Genomic DNA, 17,685 nt, shown 5'->3' on the forward strand with positions numbered 1-17,685 from the left:
ATTACTTTTCGACTTCCTTCCATCCTCACTCCATCTTCCCCCTGTACCTGCTGTCTCATGCATCTGTCAGCTTATGACTTGACTCAACCCCTCCGCTGCCATCCCGCAAGGCATGCATTGATCTGTTTCCAACACAAACTCCCTGGGTGAACCTCCGGGAATGCCGCCGAAGCTGGTCTCTGGCCCTGCGCCACGCGCTCTCCGACGTCGTCTACTGCCTCCTTCAACACCCTCTCCGATAAAACCGCCTGTCTCCCGAGAACAATACTTCGTCTCTCCTTCCCCGCGGACTCTGGCCCAGCCACGACCCGATATCCTACGTGGCCCGCAGTTGACCCGCGAGTCTCCGACACTTTTCTCGCAAACTGGTTTCCGGCCATCTGTATCGGATCCTCTTGACGGGGGCTCGAAACGAGATCATGAACCTCCCGACGAGCGCATTCTGAAGCTTGGAAAGAGTGAGTGCTCTCCAACAGGAAATCCTACAGAATGGACCCGGTGCTGACCTAGCCAACCTCCCACAGCTCTCCGCATCCTCTCGCCTCTCCTCCCCACCCTTCTCATCAACCCGCTACCTCCGAACATCCTCTCCCCCAGCATAGCCCTGCACCTCTTCCCCTCCACGCACCCACATCTCCCCACCGTCAAGGGCCGAACACTCTACCGCGCCGCGCTCTGGACCGTCCCAGTAGCATGGAGCAGCCTCCCCCTACTAGGAAATGTGAAGCTTCAAATCCTCAGTGAGCGCATCGTCCGCGCAGGAACGGTCCTCGAACCCGAACGACCGGACAACGACCACGATACCAGCGACGAGCGTCTCGTCGTGCGTTGGCGAACCGAGCCGCGGAGCGAATCCACTCCCTCCAACTCGGAACATTCCAGCACATCGTTCACCGCCACATCTCCCACGCTACCAAGCGATACCCAAGGCACCAACAAGAGTAATGGCAGTCATCTCTCATCTTCCAAAGCCGGGATCAACAAGGGCCTTAGCGTCCTGCTGGGCGGGGACGCTCCGATCTTCAAATTGAAGAAAGAAGAGCAGTTCACCGGGCTTTTCATCTTCTCCTTCGACGAGGAAGGTCGCATTGCATCGCATACGATCGAGCACGCGGATGATGCGCGCGGATGGAATCGCACGCCCAAGTTCGTGACTCTGACTGATTGGTTGATCGGTAAGGCGAGGGGATCGCTCGACCCTGCTGCAGAGCCGGGGCTAGCTATGCAGGGCTGTCATTGGCAGGATGCGCAGGAGTACCTCGATAGGGATCGGTACCATCATGAACAACAATATTATCCTCATGGTCGGTAATCGTAGGCCCTCAGGCCTCGTTTTACCCTTCCGATATTACTGATATGGGTATATGGCCATGTTGGTTTCCATTTGCTTATTCAATACTCCACTCTTTGAGACTTTCTTCTACTCCCATTACCGAGGCGAACAAACTATAGAGGCAGTTGCGAGGCGGTGCGAAGAGAAAGGGAATTGCACGATCTCAAAATTGTATTTAATTATTCTGATTCTGTTTGTTCACGGTGGCTGGCTATCTGATTTGCTTGTTTCATCAGTTGGTGGCGATCTCTTCGGAGTTCTAGATGTTCATATTTATTCTCCTCTCTTCTCCACTCCTTGTCTTGTTAACTTTGTGTATCCTTTCGCTTACCACCCCCTCTCCGATGTGTATTATACCCAGTACTATACTACTATTGAAGATGTTTTGTATTCTGTAATGTATCGTGGATATATATTTTGCTAGTACTACTCACTGATACAGCCAGTCAGCCAGTAGATAGTAAATCTTATCTGATCTATTGCACATCATGTTGATAAGACCGCAAAGATGCATAACGTACACTCAATAGAAGACTTCAATCTATAAATCTATCTTTATCGTCACAGAATTTTCGAACAATCCAACAAAAATCGACTGACAACTAACTACGCCTTGGCAGGAATGTTCGGCGACTTCAAGCACGTGAACACAGCCACGCAAACGGTGACCATCGCGATTCCACCCGTGGTGTAGGCGATTTCGCGCCCAACCCACCAGAACAACGAACAGAAGAGCAACGGTCCCGCCGCGCGCCCGACCTGGCCCCAGCTACGGAGTCTACCCAAGACCGCACCGCGGTCTGACTCCTGTGCCTCGAAGCTACCCAGGCTGTTGAGGCCCGTGACGACTGTGGCGCTGGTGATAGCGAGGAGGCTGCCGGCGGCGTAAAGGCCGGAGAGGGAGGACACGCGCGCGAGCATAAAGAAGGATACGGTGCAGGCAAGGACGCCGGCGCGGACTGTCACGAGTGGGGGCAGACGGCGCACGATAGTGCCTTGGAGGAGCGAGGCGATTAGACCCATCATGGAGAGGAGGCGGCCATTTAGAGCGGAGGGGCTGGCTTGGCTGCCGGCGTAGAAGGTGGCGGTTAGGAAGGGGAGGGAGAACTCAAGGCCGGAGAAGGGGAGGAGGAAGAGGAAGTGGATAGCGTTGAGGATGGCGGGGTTGTTGGTGTAATGTTTGCGTTTGGGAGTGGGGGTGGATGTGGACGTGGGGGCCTTCGAGGCAGACGTGGTGGTTGAAGAGGTATGAGTGAGCTTGGTGAAACGAGGGTGGGTTTCCGGCAGACAGAAGTAGATGTATGCGGTTTCGACGACAATGAGCAGAAGGGAGACGCCGGCTGCGGTCGCGAAGGGGTTTGCTGCCACAGTGGTGATGTTCGAGAGAAACGCTCCTAGGGCGGGTCCGCAGGTGAAGGCGATGCTGAAGCAGGCGCCCACCAGGGCCATGGTCGAGCCGCGCTGGCTGGGGTCGCTGATGTCGGTTGCAATGGCGTTGGCCAGCTGCACATTCCCTTCACTAAGACCACCGACGATGCGACTGGCCAGGAAGGTGCGGAAATCGGTAGCAGCGACCCAGAGAGCGACGCTGAGAGTGTTGCCAACCATGGAGTAGAGGAGGGCAGTCTTGCGGCCGCGCTGGTCGGAGAGACGGCCGATAAAGGGGGCGGCTAGGGCCTGGAGAAAGGAGAAGAGAGATCCGAGAGCACCACCGAGGAGAACAATATCATAGCGCGAGTCGATGGGCTTTGCGAAGGAGTTCTTGTAGGCATTGAGATAGTGGAAGACGCGGTTCAGCAGCGATTTTGGGGAGGGGTCTTGGTTGCGGTAGAAGGAGAGGAGAGATGGGAAGAGGGGTAGAATGAACGTAAAGGATATCTAGATCAACGGTTAGAGAAAGAAAATCATGAGAACGAGAGTAACAGCAGCAAAACATACCAAATCCAAGAGCAACGAGGTCATCAAGACCTTGAGGATCTTCTTCCGCTGGTCTGCGGCGACCGCCATAGTGGTGAGACGGCGAGGTGCGGGAAACACTAGAAGGTCAAGACGAAAGAGAGAAAAAAGAAGAGCGGAAGAAGAGAGCGAATAAAGGGGGTTTGATTAAACATGAGGAACAGAAATGGAACGAAGGATAGCAGCGTTCAGCAGCATAAGAAAGGCAGGTCGAAGAAGAACAACAACAACACGATGGCATCTTCTCCTCCGAGGCACCTGCCAATTATGTCATAGCCCTGAGCCCTATCAGATGCGGGACTCGGCCTTGGCTGCCTTTTCGGGTCAATTCGAGTTGATCTATTCATTTCGCTTACATTCATACTTGCATCTACAATGGTCTTATACTGGTTCGTCCAATCTGGCGAGGAAAAGTAAGTGTGCCGCTGGCTTCCATTGCCGCCGAGCTGCACTTTGACCTTATATTCCTAGCAACTTCGTCCCGGCCGTCAACGGCCAGACATTCTCCCCTGCTCCTGTCGCTGCGCACCGCCCTGGCCTGCAACCCTCCACGTCAACATAAGATGCAAATGAATAAAATACAGGAAAAGAATAGTAGATGGCCAATATGACAAGCTTTGCCGCCACCATCCGAATGCAATGGCCCCGTGGAAGCGGTCATCACAGCTCGAAAGACAAGGTAAAAGAAAAGATATGAAAGAGCAACATTATGCACGCTCAATAACTGCAAACATATACAACCGGAACCTTGGGGAAGAGAATCCAAAAGAAACGTCGAGCAATGCTACCGGATGACTGGTTCATCGGCAGCGTGTCGCCCTCGTAGCTCCGTGTTGTAATCATTTCAAGAGTCATTGCTTTCGTCAACCATGACACCGCCATTACCCATGAGTTTATTAGTATGAGAGAGGATAGACAAAGGAAAGCACAACGCCCCGACGGCTGCAATAATAAAAGCGGGGAAGATGTAAAGATGTAGCATGGACAAGGCCCAGTGCCATTCAGAAGGCAAGGAGCCAGCATCAGGACCGTGTCGGCCTTGAGATGTACTTCTCACAGAGGAGCACAACCCCCAAGCCAGGCGACGGATCGATCCTGTTCCCAGCTGCACTGGCTTACTGGTTTCCAGCAGGAGCGGCACTGGGAGCGCCATTGCCATTGGCGTTGGCTCCGCCACGGCCCCGACCACCACGGCCGCGACCACGACCGTGGCCACGGAACTCGCCGCGTCCGCGTCCCCGGAAACCATCACCACGTCCACGGCCATGTCCGCCACGACCACGTCCGCGAACACTAGGCTGTCTCTGGTGGTGGTGTACCTGCTCGAAGCCGTCCTTCGGCACAGTAACATTCTCGGTGCCCTGCTCGGCAGCCGGGCTGGTCTTTACCTCAGCTTGCGCCGCTGCAGGTGTGGCCTCCAGGCCAGTATCGGTCTCGGCGGGGTCCCGGGGGACTTCAACCCAGCCTTCGGTGTTGGCCGAGGAGACACCATAAGCATTGGCATCCCAGTTGGCCTCCGCGACTGCGTTACCACCCTCGCCAACGAGAGTCTGAGCAGGCGGCTGGACCTGTTCCGCCTCAGGCTCAGCGGCAGTAGCGGACTCGTTAGCAACGGTAGCAGCAGCGTCGGTGTTGTAAGAAGAATCCTGGAGCTCGGTGTAACCGGCGTTGGCAATAGTAGGGTCCGACTGAGGAGCGGCCTCGGTGGTGGCGGTGGTGGTCTCGTCAGTTGGTCCAGCAAGCTCAGCAGCGGCCTGCTTTACTCTTCCGTCTGATCAACAGATTATCGTTAGCAACAGGCAAAACAAAATACATGGGATGACGGCAGTGCTCACAGGTGACATCGAGGAGAGTGCTGTCAACGCCAACCACCTTCTCGTCCACGCCATCGATGATTTTAAGCATGGAAGAGACAGCATCCTGAGTACCGCCGTAGATCTGGTAAAGGACACCCTCAAAGGCACGGCTTTCATTCGAGGTCTCGTCTCCAGTGTTTCTAACCCGCGCAGCCGCACAGAGGAACTTGCTCAAGTTAAGCAGCTTCTGTCTGAGCTCCGTCTCTCTAACACCGCTAGCAGCTTCGGTGGCCTGCTTCTGAACAGCTTCAAGCTGCTCCTTGTGGGCCTGCTCCAGCTCAGCCTTCTGGCTGACCAAGCGTTCCTCGTAATAGGCAGCGAAGCTCTTGAACTGGGCAATCTGTTCCTCGATCTGAGCAACAGCGGCCTGGAGGGAAGGCTTCTTCAGGGCCTGAGCCTTCTGATCGACGTTGATCTTCTTCTCCGCGACGAGCTCGTCCAATGACTTCCCAGGGTTTTCGGCGATGATGGCGTCAACCTTAGCGGTCGCATTCTGGATGGGGCAAATGTGAGCGGTGTACAGGGACCTAAATTTGAGTCGGGTGAACGAACCAGCTTCTTCATAGCATTGCGCAGGCTCCTATAGCACTGTAATTAGCATCCTATCTGACTTGGTCTCTTTTCCCCGGTCAAATGGTGGGAAGCGCCGAGGCTGATTTCTCGGATGACTCACTTCTGAAGTTCTTTGGAATGTTGATGCTCATGGTTATCGGAACCGTTGACCTCTGCCTTGAAAGCGATCGAAGGGCTAGAAGCATGGTTCGGCTTGTGCTTCTCTGAGGTCTCGGACTGTGGAGGAGGGTTGGTGTTGACAGCTGCGGCGGCCATTGTAGCTGAGTTGTGAGATGCTAGACGCTGGGAGGGAGTCTAGTTGTTTTTGGTAGAGAAGAGGGGTAGTAGGACAAAGAAAAAAGGGAATGTAGAAATAAAGAGGAGAGGAGGAAAGGGAGAAGGGTATTTGCGCAAGTTGAGGGAAAGTAACTGGAGAAGAGTAGGAAGAGAGAAGAGAGAGAGAGAGAGAGAGAGAGAGAGAAGAGGAAAGGAAGCCAAGGCGGCAGAAGTGACAGAGCGAGAGACACAGCGAAAGACGACGAAGATGCGGGTGGAAGGCTTCCGAACCGCAGCGCCGCCTTTGCTTTGTCGCGTGCTGTTCGCCGCCAGCCCAACAACTTTTGCCCCCAAAACGACGCTCGGACGATCGCGCAGCTTAATGTGAACTCAATGGCCTACAAAGGAAACTGTGGTTGGAGGAGCGTCTCAGACGCATTACAGGTTTGATATTCAACAGGGGGAATCCCTGCTGCTTTAGATCACCATGATCGTTGGGTATCATCACAAACAACTCCTAATTAACGCCGCGCACACCTCCCATCATCGTCTGACCAAGTCTCATCAGTCATTGTCCCGTGGGGGAGGCATGGTGCGCAAAAGAAAATAAACTCCAGAGCAAAAGCCAACCTCCTACGGATATTCCTTCCCAAGTCCAATGCCCATCTCGTTATAGTATAGTCCCGTCACTACAAGGCCATTGCGACATCATACATGCTCTCCAGGAGCCCGGAGAAGAAGGCTGAACCGCACACGGTGCACAAGCTTATCCTTTAAACTTCCGAAGGGTTCTCTAAATCGCCGGAAATCCATAGTCAGCCTAGATCATAACAGGCTATCCTTGAAATCCAACAAAGCAAACATACCTCAGTCACCTTCCGAACACTGTTTGGGGAGATGTTCTTTTCGCCCGCTTTGCGCGATTGAATTGAGGATTCCCGCATCAGTCTGCAAAGACAAGCAGACATTAGCAACTAGCTTCATATTACTCCGCCCAAGCAATCCCCAGGTGATTGTGACCCGTAAACGATGACGTCGACTCACTCTTGCATGAACAGCATGTAATCGAGGAAGATCTATACAGTAAAGACGAGCGCGTCAGTTTCTGAGTTAACGATGATAGTAATAAACAAGGGTTCAGGGTCGCAGCTTACCAGAATATCGGCATTCTTGCTCACGTTGCGGTTGGAGTGCGCCTTGACGACGCGTTTAACGGTCGCGCGGGGGTATAGCTTTTGTGTAGCTGCCATAATAGCTCCTGGCGCAAAGGATTGGCAGCACCGAGGTTATCAGTTGAGGCGGTGGTGCTGAGGGTAAATGAAGTGGATCAGGACGGGCGGCGGAAGGGTGGAATAGATAATGGGAACAATAAACATGACTACTAAGATTCACCACTAGAAGTTGATCTCGACTCGAGCTCTCAAGCTTAGCTGCTTTTTCCTTACCGCTTGCCCTGTTGGTGTAATTTACACCAGTCCCTAACCAAACCGTACCATACGCAGTCCAATCAACTTCTTATCTAATCGAGAACCGGGCAATAAATAAGTATTCGCCGCATGATGGGATCGGCTTTGACACTTTGAAATATATAATATGAAGGTGCGTCGTCATCAACATTGTTATTCACAGAGATTATATATAAGACTTGAAGCATGGACATATTTGATATCTACTTTGTCCGACGGAGCAGCTTCCATGCATAGATGGCGGCTGTAGAGCCCAGTGCGATCCTCCAGGCCACAATGATGTAGATGCCAATCCGCACCCGTTCATAGTAGCCCCGGAGCATGATACCCACTGCATATGCACTGCCGGTAGGGTCTGTATCAGACGACCCAAAATATCTACCTACTCCAAGCCCTCCAATGCCGACTTGGTTGTGTTCCGCATTCCCATTGGTCGCTGTGGTCTTCGTGACCGGCAGTGCAGCGGTCTGGCTATCCACCGCCGTGTTGCTGGGCCGGGCACCCGACCGGACCTGGCTTCGGTTGTGCTTGCGCAGACGATATGTCAGAACGTTTATGATGAATCGCAAATCTAGTGCTGTGAAATTGGGATATTTCCATAACTGTACAGCGGTATGAGGTGGAAGCATATCTAGAAAATCAGCCATGATACCCAGTGTCAAGCCCCAGAGAAGGAGTGGCCGGTCCTGGCTGCCGAAGTGCGTCTGACTGCCCATGCACCAAGATTTCCATCGCTGAAACAGAGATGTGGACGCTTGGTTGCCTTCTGGAAGATAGCCCGGGGTCGAGTTGCACTGTAGGCTTTCAGTTGGAGCCAGCCGGATGGCAGAAAACTGCATGTAGCCCATCATGGAGCGATATGCAAGGCGGGCCAGAAGCCCGCCCATATTCGCCAACCTCTGAGTCATGTCCACATGTTCCACCGTTCTTAGGGATGAAGAAAGCAAGGCTCTGAGGGGTACCCAATGGGTTGAAGCGACTTCCGTAGGCTGCAATCGGAGGGTGGGAGAGTCACTGGACGTTAACAAGAAGACATATGGACATAACACCATCAATCTAGAAAGGATACAGTCAGTGGTATGCTTTCTTTAAGTGACAATAAGGAGACGGGAGAAGACACGCACGGTACTGTTCCCCAACTTGAAGTTACTACTCTCTCTGGTAAATTTCCCACATGGATACAGTCACTTGTTGTCAAGTCCAGTCCAATCTCTTCCACGGCTTCTCGAATCGCGGCTGCTTTATCGTCGACATCTTCTGGGTCCCGTTTCCCTCCTGGCAGGGCGACATGGCCAGTCCAACGATCGCCGACGCGCGACGCTCGTTTGATAAAGAGAGCTTCCGGTTCTCCATTCTGAACCCAGTCCTGGGCGAAAAACGTCTGCAGCCGTTGCGGAACGGAGGCAGAGACATCTGGAGGTGAAATAGACGAGGCATCGGGCCAGTGGTGGTATATGGGACGGACACGGAGGATCAAGGCGACAGAGGCACGTTTCTTACACGACGGCGGATTGGGGACATGGGGATATGGACGGTTGTGTAAGTCTGACAGGACGTCATGAAGAGACGGGGCCAACGACGCGGACATTGTAATCGAAGGTGGATCCATTTACCAGGAGCCTGGGGGAAAGGGGAATTTGTGTCAGGTACGGAATGCCTATAGTTGAACCTATAAGGCGCAGCGAAAGACAGACAGAAGGGATGCGGATAACATCAGGATGGAGGCCGGAGATTAGTGATGGGGCCGAGGCTTAGTATGGTAATGGTATTTCTGATACCACAATATGAAGTTGATACTAGCTCTCAACTGGCTGGGGATAGCTTGAACTCAATTAGCCAATCAGAGTGTCATGGGGAAGGAATGACGGGAGCACGTGCGAGGATACAGCGATGGCAGTCCTTCTGGCTTGAAGCTGCTAAAGTAGTCGCTATCTAGTCCTCTTTGCTAGTCATGATGCTGTTGCTGCTTGATCCCCTCGCCACTTTCTTCTTTTCTTTTTCTGTTTCTCCTCTTCCTTCCTGAAAAATTTCTTCTCGACCCCGATAACAAAAATACGGTGCATATAGCTAATTGCTTATCCCCCTTGCATCGATCGCCCTCCGTGGTTCCCGGAATCGTCTCCGCTAGGACGACATTCCTTACATCTATAGTCTCTCCCGGAGTCCATCTCTCTCTCTTCCCCGCCTCCGATCTTCTCAACTGTCGCGTGCGTACTTGCCCATCACAGTCATGCGTTTCGGGAAGACTCTACGCAACTCTATCTATGCCCCCTGGGCGGGCAAATACATCGACTACAATAAGCTGAAGGTCTTGCTCCGAGAGCATGATGTCACTGGTGATGGCAGTGACTCCGAAAGCAACCCATGGACCGAGCAGGATGAAGAAGCCTTCGTCCAAGAGCTCATCAACGTCCAGCTCGATAAGGTCAATGCTTTTCAGATGGAAACCCTCCAGCAGTTGCGAGAGCGTACCACTACCTGCGAAGCCCGCTTGCGCCCGTTGACGACCTCACCCGAGGATGATGCACCTACCGTGGTGGATGGAGAGGAGAAGAAGCGTGTTGCTTCCGATGTCCTGCAGGAACTGGACAATATCACAAAGGAGGTGACAGAGCTCGAGAAGTACAGCCGCATCAACTTCACCGGCTTCCTCAAAGCTGCAAAGAAGCATGATCGCAAGCGTGGTACTCGCTACCGTGTCAAACCTCTGCTCCAAGTGCGTCTCTCGCAACTTCCTTTCAACTCGGAAGATTACTCCCCTTTGGTCCGTCGGTTGTCCGTGATGTACTCCTTTGCCCGCGAGATTCTCAGCCAAGGTATAATCGAAGCCAAGGACCCCGTCGAGCCTCGTGTCGGTCAGGATGTCTACTCCTCATTCAAGTTTTGGGTTCATGCAGACAACATCCTGGAGGTGAAGACCTACATCCTCCGACAACTGCCTGTCCTTATCTACAACCCTGGCACTTCCAAGGATCTCAACACCATCCCCGATGACCCCACGATTACCTCCCTCTACTTCGACAACCCGCAATTCGACCTTTACACCCAGAAGGTGGCTCGTGCCCCTGAAGCGGGCTCGCTGCGGCTGCGCTGGACTGGCAACTTACGGGATAAGCCAGCCATCTTCCTGGAGAAGAAGGTGGTCACCGATGATGATCGCAGTCGAGAGGTCAAGGTGCAGCTCAAGCAGAAGCACGTCAAGGAGTTCCTGGACGGAGAGTACCGTTTCGATAAGAAGGTACATCGCATGGAGAACATGGGCAACGGAGACTCCGAACAAGCGGAAGCTTTCAAGAAGGATGTCGATGAGCTCCAATCCTTCATCAAGGAGCACAACCTGCAGCCCATGCTCCGCGCCAACTACACCCGCACTGCCTTCCAGATCCCTGGAGATGACCGAATCCGTATTTCTCTTGATACGAACCTGGCACTCATCCGGGAAGATGCGCTGGACGAGCTGCGCCCGTGCCGTGACGCACATGAATGGCACCGGAGGGACATTGACGATGCTGGCATGGAATATCCCTTCCAGTCCATCAGAACCGGCGAAATCGCTCGTTTCCCCCATGGCCTGCTGGAGATCAAAATCAGAGGGGATGTGGCACGTAGCGCGGAATGGGTCAAGGACTTGATGGTGTCCCATCTCTTGAAGGAAGCCCCGCGGTTCTCCAAATTCGTACATGGCGTGGCCCAGTTGTTCGAAGACTATGTCAACAGCTTCCCCTTCTGGCTCGGTGAGTTGGAAAGTGATATCAGGCGGGACCCTGAGACGGCTTTCCACGAAGAACAGGAGCGTCTGGCGAAGCGTGCCGAAGACGATATGGCTGTCGGGAGCTTCTTGGGAGGCAAGACACCGTCAACTCGACACATTGTCGGGTCCCCCGTCCAGATGTTCACCGAGACGGGGCCTTCACGTCGCCGCCAATCCTCCCAAATTGTACAGCCGATCCCTCGTCCGTCTGCCCCGACAATGTCACAACCGACCCCTGAGCGTCAGGAGCCTGCCGAACAGTCCGCCGCAGAGGCGGAACAGCCAGTCACCATGAAGCGCCTGGCCTCTCTCTTCCCCTCCTTCACCATTTCCCGTCAGAACCGCGCACCTGCAGACAATGTAGTCCTGCCCCCTGGTGTCCGGGAGCCCGGCACATGGATCAAGGACTCGGGCCCGGTCCGTGTCGAGACCAAGGTCTGGCTCGCCAACCAGCGTACCTTCATTAAGTGGCTCCATATTAGTATCCTGCTTTCTTCGCTATCTCTGGGTCTGTACAACGCAGCGGGCAAGCACAACGACATTGCTCGCGCCCTGTCCATCGTCTACACCTGCTTTGCCATCTTCGCCGCCGCCTGGGGATGGTACATGCACGAGAAACGCGCCCGTCTGATCCGCCAACGGAGCGGAAAGGACTTGGACAACATGTTTGGTCCGATTGTGGTCTGCGTGGGGCTGGCCGTGGCCTTGGTATTGAATTTTGCCTTCAAGGTAGGCTCTTATCCCACCTGCATCCCTACTAAAGAGCTCAAACTAACCTCAAATCTAGTACAACTCTACCATGGAGAAGCTCCGAAACCGTGAACCTGCGGTCATGGAGCCCCTTCCCGGGCTGAACTCGACCGCGTTCTTGAACAAGGCCAACATGTGGCAACTCGTTAACCAAGGTGGTCAGACTCTGTGAGATGATTTCCTTTCTTTCAATTCTTAAGGCGATATGTGGCCCCAGAATGTAGTCAGTCACAGCCACAACCACAACCACAACTTCTGTAAAGTCAAAATAGATTGTATGAGACGGTCGACACACCCACCTCCCCCTTTACTTGAGGTATACATGGGGTGGTGTATTGTCAATGTACGTATCTTTAGCATGTTATTATGTGATTAGATGGGTTTTTGTCATGTCAACACGAGCGAATATCATTAAATTGAAATGTGAATATTATGGTTATATGGTATGTTTTGGTCGATATCTTTACTTTTCATGCATTAGTATCATAGCCCCGATCTCATAATAAACCGTCGAGTTCTCTTCATACAAGTTGTATATACAGCTAAACATGAAATTATATACACACACCAACCAAACGCCACGCCTTACATGAGCATCACATCATAGTATATCATATTTAAACATAACTGTCATCTAAATCATCATGTATACCTCATCCCAAACTCACCCTGAGATTGAGACTGAGACTGAGGAAGCAACGGCGCCCGCTCAGGATCCACATCCAAAGTATCATCAGTAGGGTTGTACGAAGACTCAGCTTCGGCTACTCCTACCCCTGGTACTGCAGGACGGCCGAGGAATTTGCCATGGGGCGTCGCGTTATATAATATGCTGGGGACGTAGCCTTCGAAGGAGGTTCTGCTGGCGGTCAGTAATGATGGTGATAATATGATGTTTATGGAGGAGTCCTACCGATCAAAAAACCCACAGAAGAGCCATAGATAGATCGTTCCCAGGAACGCAATGATCCACTCGAGGATACCAGCTGTTCTGTAGTCATTTGCGTCCTCAGGAATGGTGAGGGAGATAAAGGCCACGCCGAGGAAGAGTTGTATTAGGATGAGGATGGTGGAGAGGGATGCGCTATATATTCCCGGCATGTTAGAAACGATGTGTGTATCTGGAGATGTAGTGCAGAAGAATAGGAGGGATAATGTGCACATACAATATCCTAACTCGTGTACTCCTCTTCCTCCCCAAATCGTTACCCCATACCCCCCAATGGTACAGATACGACACGAAACTCAGGACCTCCGTTGAGTAAACAATCGCGGTGCCGGCCGACTGTATAGCAAGACATCCGAAGCAGATGCGAAGGAAGATGTGATGGGCAAATTTGTAGCGGAATGTATCCATCACTCCGAGGAGGATGAGCGCTGTGCTGGCTGTTCCGGCTGCGAGGATTGATAGGAGGGAGATGACTTTGAGAGTGCGGGTTGTTTCTTGGTCTTCTTCTTCTTCTTCTTCTTCTTCTTCTCCCTCATTATATCCGCCACCGGTTATGTGGTTATGGACGTTTCGGTGGTTGTGGTCGCTAGAATGGGCGTAGGTATTATTGTTCCCCTGGTTGTGCGAAGCCTCTTCAGAGATAACTGGACACTTCACCAAGGCGAAACCGGGCTCGTAGCGCATGACGTGCACGGCAGCTACTGTGAAAACGAATCCTACGGCGGTCATAGAAGCACCTATGAGGAAGAGGGGTTTTAGTTCGAAGGAGGCAATGTCGGAGATGAAGCTATCCTCGAAATTAATATCCATCGAGTATGTAGTTTGTAATTGAGGTAGAGAAAACACCCACGCGACATGAGGATTACTTTGGCCCGGATAGACGGGCATTCCACGAGCCAGCCATGTCAGAAGCAAAGACGCCAGAGTCAGGAACCAGACTGAACCAGCCAAGGTAGGGAAGATATACAGTCGGGATGGAGGGATATTGAGAATAGTGGCATGGAGGAAGGCCCAGATGGAATCATGGCAGCGAAGAAGGAACGAAATGATCATGGAGAGGAGGCAGCAAGGCAAGACTGGCTCTGGTTCCTGAGATCTGGGAGGGTATGGGGAGGGGCAAAGAGTACTAGTAGTCAACAGGTAACAAATAATAACTATTCGATGCCATGTGGTGAGCGGGGATGCCAGAAACAGTTGCTTTATTGTAACTGTCGGTCTGCCACTTTCCACCGCCTGTCCTATGACGTCGAGGATCGCGCCCGTGTTGTTCTTGCTGCTTTTGTAACTATACTAGCCTTACTACTAAGTCAGTCACCTGCCGCCTGATAGCTCCCGCCTACTTGCCCGATGGCCACTATTAACCGCCGTATGCCGCCAAATTTAGTATATAACCCGTCTATCTTTTGTCAGAAAGGCGGCGGACTTTCAATGGTTCAATCAGTACATCACGGAACTCCAAGGCAATATTAAAATGATTTATACTAGTTGTGAGGTAATCCTAATATAATATATACTAATCACTAACGATACAGACTGTATATATACTACGTATAGTGTTTCGGTTACTACTGAAACTGTTCCGATTTAAGGCCTTCAGGATATAGTTTGAGCAGCAGTGCCTCTCTACCAACAACCACTGATGGATTGCTACTATACTATTTATGAGACATTCTATGTAGATGACACCATTCTGTAGATCTAGCCGTTCACATGAAAGGTATCCGTAGGCTTCTCCGCCATTAGTATGAGGTTCTGGATGCTCACTAGCATCGGTCCCATGCTTACTATTAGATTCATCATGTGCTCCTGCTAGGCGTCCGACACATTATGCCACACTTTAAGCCAGAATGTTGATTTAGACTGTTTAGAAGGATGCCAGCTTATTAATTGGAGATAGGAAGCCTGTGGATTGACTCATAAGAGCACACCTTTGTCCCTTCGTTTGTTTTTCAAGCATCTCGCATACAAATCTATATGACAATCAAGTCTAAATCTACCACGTACATCTTCTATGCACTAGATCTGGTTCATAAGACCATAAGAAAACTGTAATGACTGCAGCTGCATGAGGAGGACGTAACCAATCCCGGGTTAGGCTACGTAGATGCTTGCGTAGCTGCAACCGACGACTTTTGCCCGTTTACCCTTGGGTATATATGTCAACACCACAGCCAACGTTAATCGCCTCGCTCATTCCGCAACTCCAATTCGGCGACCCCAGCAGCGGGGCTCCCCTGTTGCCTGGATCGGTCGGCCCCCAGCACGGCGCCCTCATTCTCAGTCCGAAGCTTATGCGCTCGCACGAACAAATTAAGGACGGTAGCCAGTCCAGCAAATGCCACGTACTAATAGCATACAGGGCATAACATTAGCATAGATGCACTGAAGGTTTTGAAAGAGAGCAATGCGACGTGTTGATATATCGCAATGACCTACCATGACCCACACCATTCTTAACGCCTCAAAGTACGTCTTCCTAACCAAGGCCTCTTGGACTGCATCCAGTCCGAGAGTGCTAATCTCCTCCACACTCGAAGCGGCATTGTCGCCGTTGAATTCGCTGGCCAAAGTAGAGCTGGAACCTAGCTGGCTTGCTAACCCCGCGTTTTTCGCATTCATCTCATTCTGAAACACCACACCTCCGACAACAACCGAAATAGCCGTAGAGAGAGACCGGACAAACCCCATTGTCGCAGTGACAGCTGCTGTATCCCGGATACTGGTTGCCGCCTGAGCAGCAAGGATCGGCGCTTCGATGTTCATGCCTACACCGATACCGACTAGGATCTGGAAGATGACCAGTTTGGTGATATTGGCTTCAAAATCAAGACTAATTAGTAGGCCGGAGCCGAGGACCAAAAAGCCCTGGGCGATATACATCACCGGGAGATATTTCCCGGTTTGCTGCATGAAGATCCCGGCTGCGGCCGCAGCTAGGGAACATGAGACAATTAGTGGTAGAAGGTAGAGGCCTGATCTTAGCGCGCTTGCGGCCAGGACGGACTGCGCATATAACGGCAGGTAATATGCTTGTCCAATAAACACGTATGAATTACACGCGAAGACAACGTAAGGCGCTATCTTGGTCGGCGAGGTGAACAGCCAAACTGGAATAATTGGGTTTTTGGCAATCTTCCATTCGTTTACCACGAACAGCGCCATCACTGCCGTTCCGAAAACCAATAGACAGATGATGGTTGCAGAAGACCAGGAGTAGACGACGTCTCCAAAGTCAAGGGCAAGGAGTACCATTAAAGAGCCGCCTATGATCAAAAGAGTGCCTGTCCAGTCAATGACTTTCAGGCCGGCGGCAATGGGTGTTCGAGGGCTCGGAACCCTCATAAAGAAGAGCAAGACCAGGAAGGAGACGGCTCCGACTGGTACTAAACAGTCGAGAAAGTAAGCTAAGGGCCATCAGGTTAGATGAAACATCTTACAGTTAATCCAAAAACACCATCTCCAGCTGAGCCTCGACGTAAAAACGCCACCCAGAACAGGCCCTATGGCACTGCCAACTGCCCAAACGAGCGAAGTGATTGCGAGATATAACCCCCGATCTCGCAGTGAAAACATATCACTGACAACAATATTGACCATGATCCCCATTCCGGAGCCGCCTAATCCCTGAATCGCCCGTCCCGCGATCAGAGCATCCATATGCGGTGCAAGGGCACAGACAAGACTGCCGATGAGAAAAACGGCGACTGCAATGAGCATGATGGGTTTTCGGCCCCAGATGTCGGAGACCGAGCCCCATACTGGCGTTATGGCTGCGTAGGCCAGGGTATAAGCGCTTCCCACCCAAATATAGCTGGACGAAGATTTGAACGTGCCAACTATAGCAGGAATTGCAGGAGTAACAATTGTTAAGTCAAGAGCGGAGAGAAGCACAGACAAACAAAGCGACATCATAGTCCACGCAATTGTGGTGGTGGTGAGACGCGCCCCGGACTCCCTGGACGGGGAGGGTGCGGGTGCGGGAGTGGCATTGTCAAGAGTGCTTCCAGTCGCATCAGTGCGGGAATTAGACGTTGAGGAAACTCTAGCAAGCCCTCGAGCCTTGGACATTGTCAGGGAGAAGTAGGGAGGAGAGATTACCACCAGATGGGGGAATCAAGGGAGGAGGGGAAAGCAGATGGAGGAGAGGACGTCTTATAAAGAGGGATTACACCCCCGGTCCTGTCACCTGACCAGGCTGTGTTTACAATGAGAGCAGTCCTGATATCATGTATAATTTGATCCCAAATAGGACAATCTTGATTATCTTGGGGAGAGGGCTCGTTGAAACATTCCCTCTAGCCGCGCATACGATCCAGCACTTGGATGGAATACTACAAGACGCTCATGATGCGCCATCCTGGTCGCTCTACGAAGAGTTGACGGCCGATGGTCCCCAGGTCCATCGTCTGGAACTATCTCAGCTGCTTGTCACGGCACTTCATCTGGCACTGCTAGCTCTAGTTCAGGTTTCCGATGTGGTGCCTTAAGCGGTCATCGGGCATTCATCCGGGGAGATTGCAGCAGCTGTCGCGGCAGGCTACATCACCCCCGAGCAGGCTATCTTGATAGCGTATTATTGGGGTAAAGCTACATCCGAAGCAGTCTACCAGGCAACTGTCGGGATGATGGCTGTCGGTCTTGGACCTGACCAGGTCTTACCATACTTGAAGGGCACTACTATTGAGATTGCCTGCATTAACAGCCCGCAGAGCGTCACCCTCTCGGCCAAGGTGATGTACTCGCTGGGCGATATGAGAATCTGTTGAGGCAACATGTCGAGTGGCCGAAGCATAGTA

The 17,685-nt window shown here is 52.2% G+C and overlaps 8 protein-coding genes across 8 annotated transcripts; 2 read left to right on the forward strand and 6 right to left on the reverse strand.

Moving 5' to 3' along the window:
• Positions 1–12: 12 nt before the first annotated feature.
• BO87DRAFT_416686 (uncharacterized protein) lies at positions 13–1,690 on the forward strand. Its single transcript, XM_025626768.1, has 2 exons — positions 13–458; positions 525–1,690. The coding sequence occupies exons 1-2, from the start codon at positions 161–163 to the stop codon at positions 1,310–1,312; spliced, it is 1,086 nt and encodes a 361-aa protein (XP_025478710.1). The 5' UTR covers positions 13–160; the 3' UTR covers positions 1,313–1,690.
• A 143-nt stretch (positions 1,691–1,833) lies between these two features.
• Positions 1,834–3,487, reverse strand: BO87DRAFT_416687 (putative tetracycline transporter). Its single transcript, XM_025626769.1, has 2 exons — positions 3,272–3,487; positions 1,834–3,211 (listed from the first exon to the last, which is right to left on the reverse strand). The coding sequence occupies exons 1-2, from the start codon at positions 3,338–3,340 to the stop codon at positions 1,940–1,942; spliced, it is 1,341 nt and encodes a 446-aa protein (XP_025478711.1). The 5' UTR covers positions 3,341–3,487; the 3' UTR covers positions 1,834–1,939.
• Positions 3,488–4,133: 646 nt separating this feature from the next.
• BO87DRAFT_407457 (uncharacterized protein) lies at positions 4,134–6,151 on the reverse strand (the record flags this gene model as incomplete). The annotated part of the gene is made up of 5 exons (XM_025626077.1): positions 5,819–6,151; positions 5,698–5,725; positions 5,125–5,638; positions 4,409–5,060; positions 4,134–4,338 (listed from the first exon to the last, which is right to left on the reverse strand). Exons 1-5 carry the CDS (start codon positions 5,971–5,973, stop codon positions 4,134–4,136), a joined length of 1,554 nt encoding a protein of 517 aa, XP_025478712.1. The 5' UTR covers positions 5,974–6,151.
• A 289-nt stretch (positions 6,152–6,440) lies between these two features.
• BO87DRAFT_377404 (uncharacterized protein) lies at positions 6,441–7,347 on the reverse strand. The gene is made up of 4 exons (XM_025623543.1): positions 7,128–7,347; positions 7,018–7,049; positions 6,840–6,921; positions 6,441–6,766 (listed from the first exon to the last, which is right to left on the reverse strand). Exons 1-4 carry the CDS (start codon positions 7,221–7,223, stop codon positions 6,740–6,742), a joined length of 237 nt encoding a protein of 78 aa, XP_025478713.1. The 5' UTR covers positions 7,224–7,347; the 3' UTR covers positions 6,441–6,739.
• A 295-nt stretch (positions 7,348–7,642) lies between these two features.
• On the reverse strand, positions 7,643–9,027 carry BO87DRAFT_310972 (NUDIX hydrolase; the record flags this gene model as incomplete). Its single annotated transcript, XM_025619522.1, has 2 exons — positions 7,643–8,495; positions 8,564–9,027. The coding sequence occupies 2 exons, from the start codon at positions 9,025–9,027 to the stop codon at positions 7,643–7,645; spliced, it is 1,317 nt and encodes a 438-aa protein (XP_025478714.1).
• Positions 9,028–9,383: 356 nt separating this feature from the next.
• On the forward strand, positions 9,384–12,347 carry BO87DRAFT_336557 (SPX domain protein). Its single transcript, XM_025620527.1, has 2 exons — positions 9,384–11,919; positions 11,978–12,347. The coding sequence occupies exons 1-2, from the start codon at positions 9,670–9,672 to the stop codon at positions 12,110–12,112; spliced, it is 2,385 nt and encodes a 794-aa protein (XP_025478715.1). The 5' UTR covers positions 9,384–9,669; the 3' UTR covers positions 12,113–12,347.
• A 115-nt stretch (positions 12,348–12,462) lies between these two features.
• Positions 12,463–14,121, reverse strand: BO87DRAFT_377408 (uncharacterized protein). The gene is made up of 4 exons (XM_025623544.1): positions 13,740–14,121; positions 13,107–13,676; positions 12,854–13,024; positions 12,463–12,799 (listed from the first exon to the last, which is right to left on the reverse strand). Exons 1-4 carry the CDS (start codon positions 13,940–13,942, stop codon positions 12,583–12,585), a joined length of 1,161 nt encoding a protein of 386 aa, XP_025478716.1. The 5' UTR covers positions 13,943–14,121; the 3' UTR covers positions 12,463–12,582.
• Positions 14,122–14,812: 691 nt separating this feature from the next.
• Positions 14,813–16,957, reverse strand: BO87DRAFT_407461 (MDR family MFS transporter; the record flags this gene model as incomplete). Its single annotated transcript, XM_025626078.1, has 4 exons — positions 14,813–15,234; positions 15,326–16,272; positions 16,327–16,889; positions 16,920–16,957. 4 exons carry the CDS (start codon positions 16,955–16,957, stop codon positions 15,067–15,069), a joined length of 1,716 nt encoding a protein of 571 aa, XP_025478717.1. The 3' UTR covers positions 14,813–15,066.
• Between the last annotated feature and the right edge of the window lie 728 nt (positions 16,958–17,685).

This window comes from Aspergillus neoniger (assembly GCF_003184625.1).
Source record: "Aspergillus neoniger CBS 115656 unplaced genomic scaffold BO87scaffold_20, whole genome shotgun sequence".
Lineage (NCBI taxonomy): Eukaryota > Fungi > Ascomycota > Eurotiomycetes > Eurotiales > Aspergillaceae > Aspergillus > Aspergillus neoniger.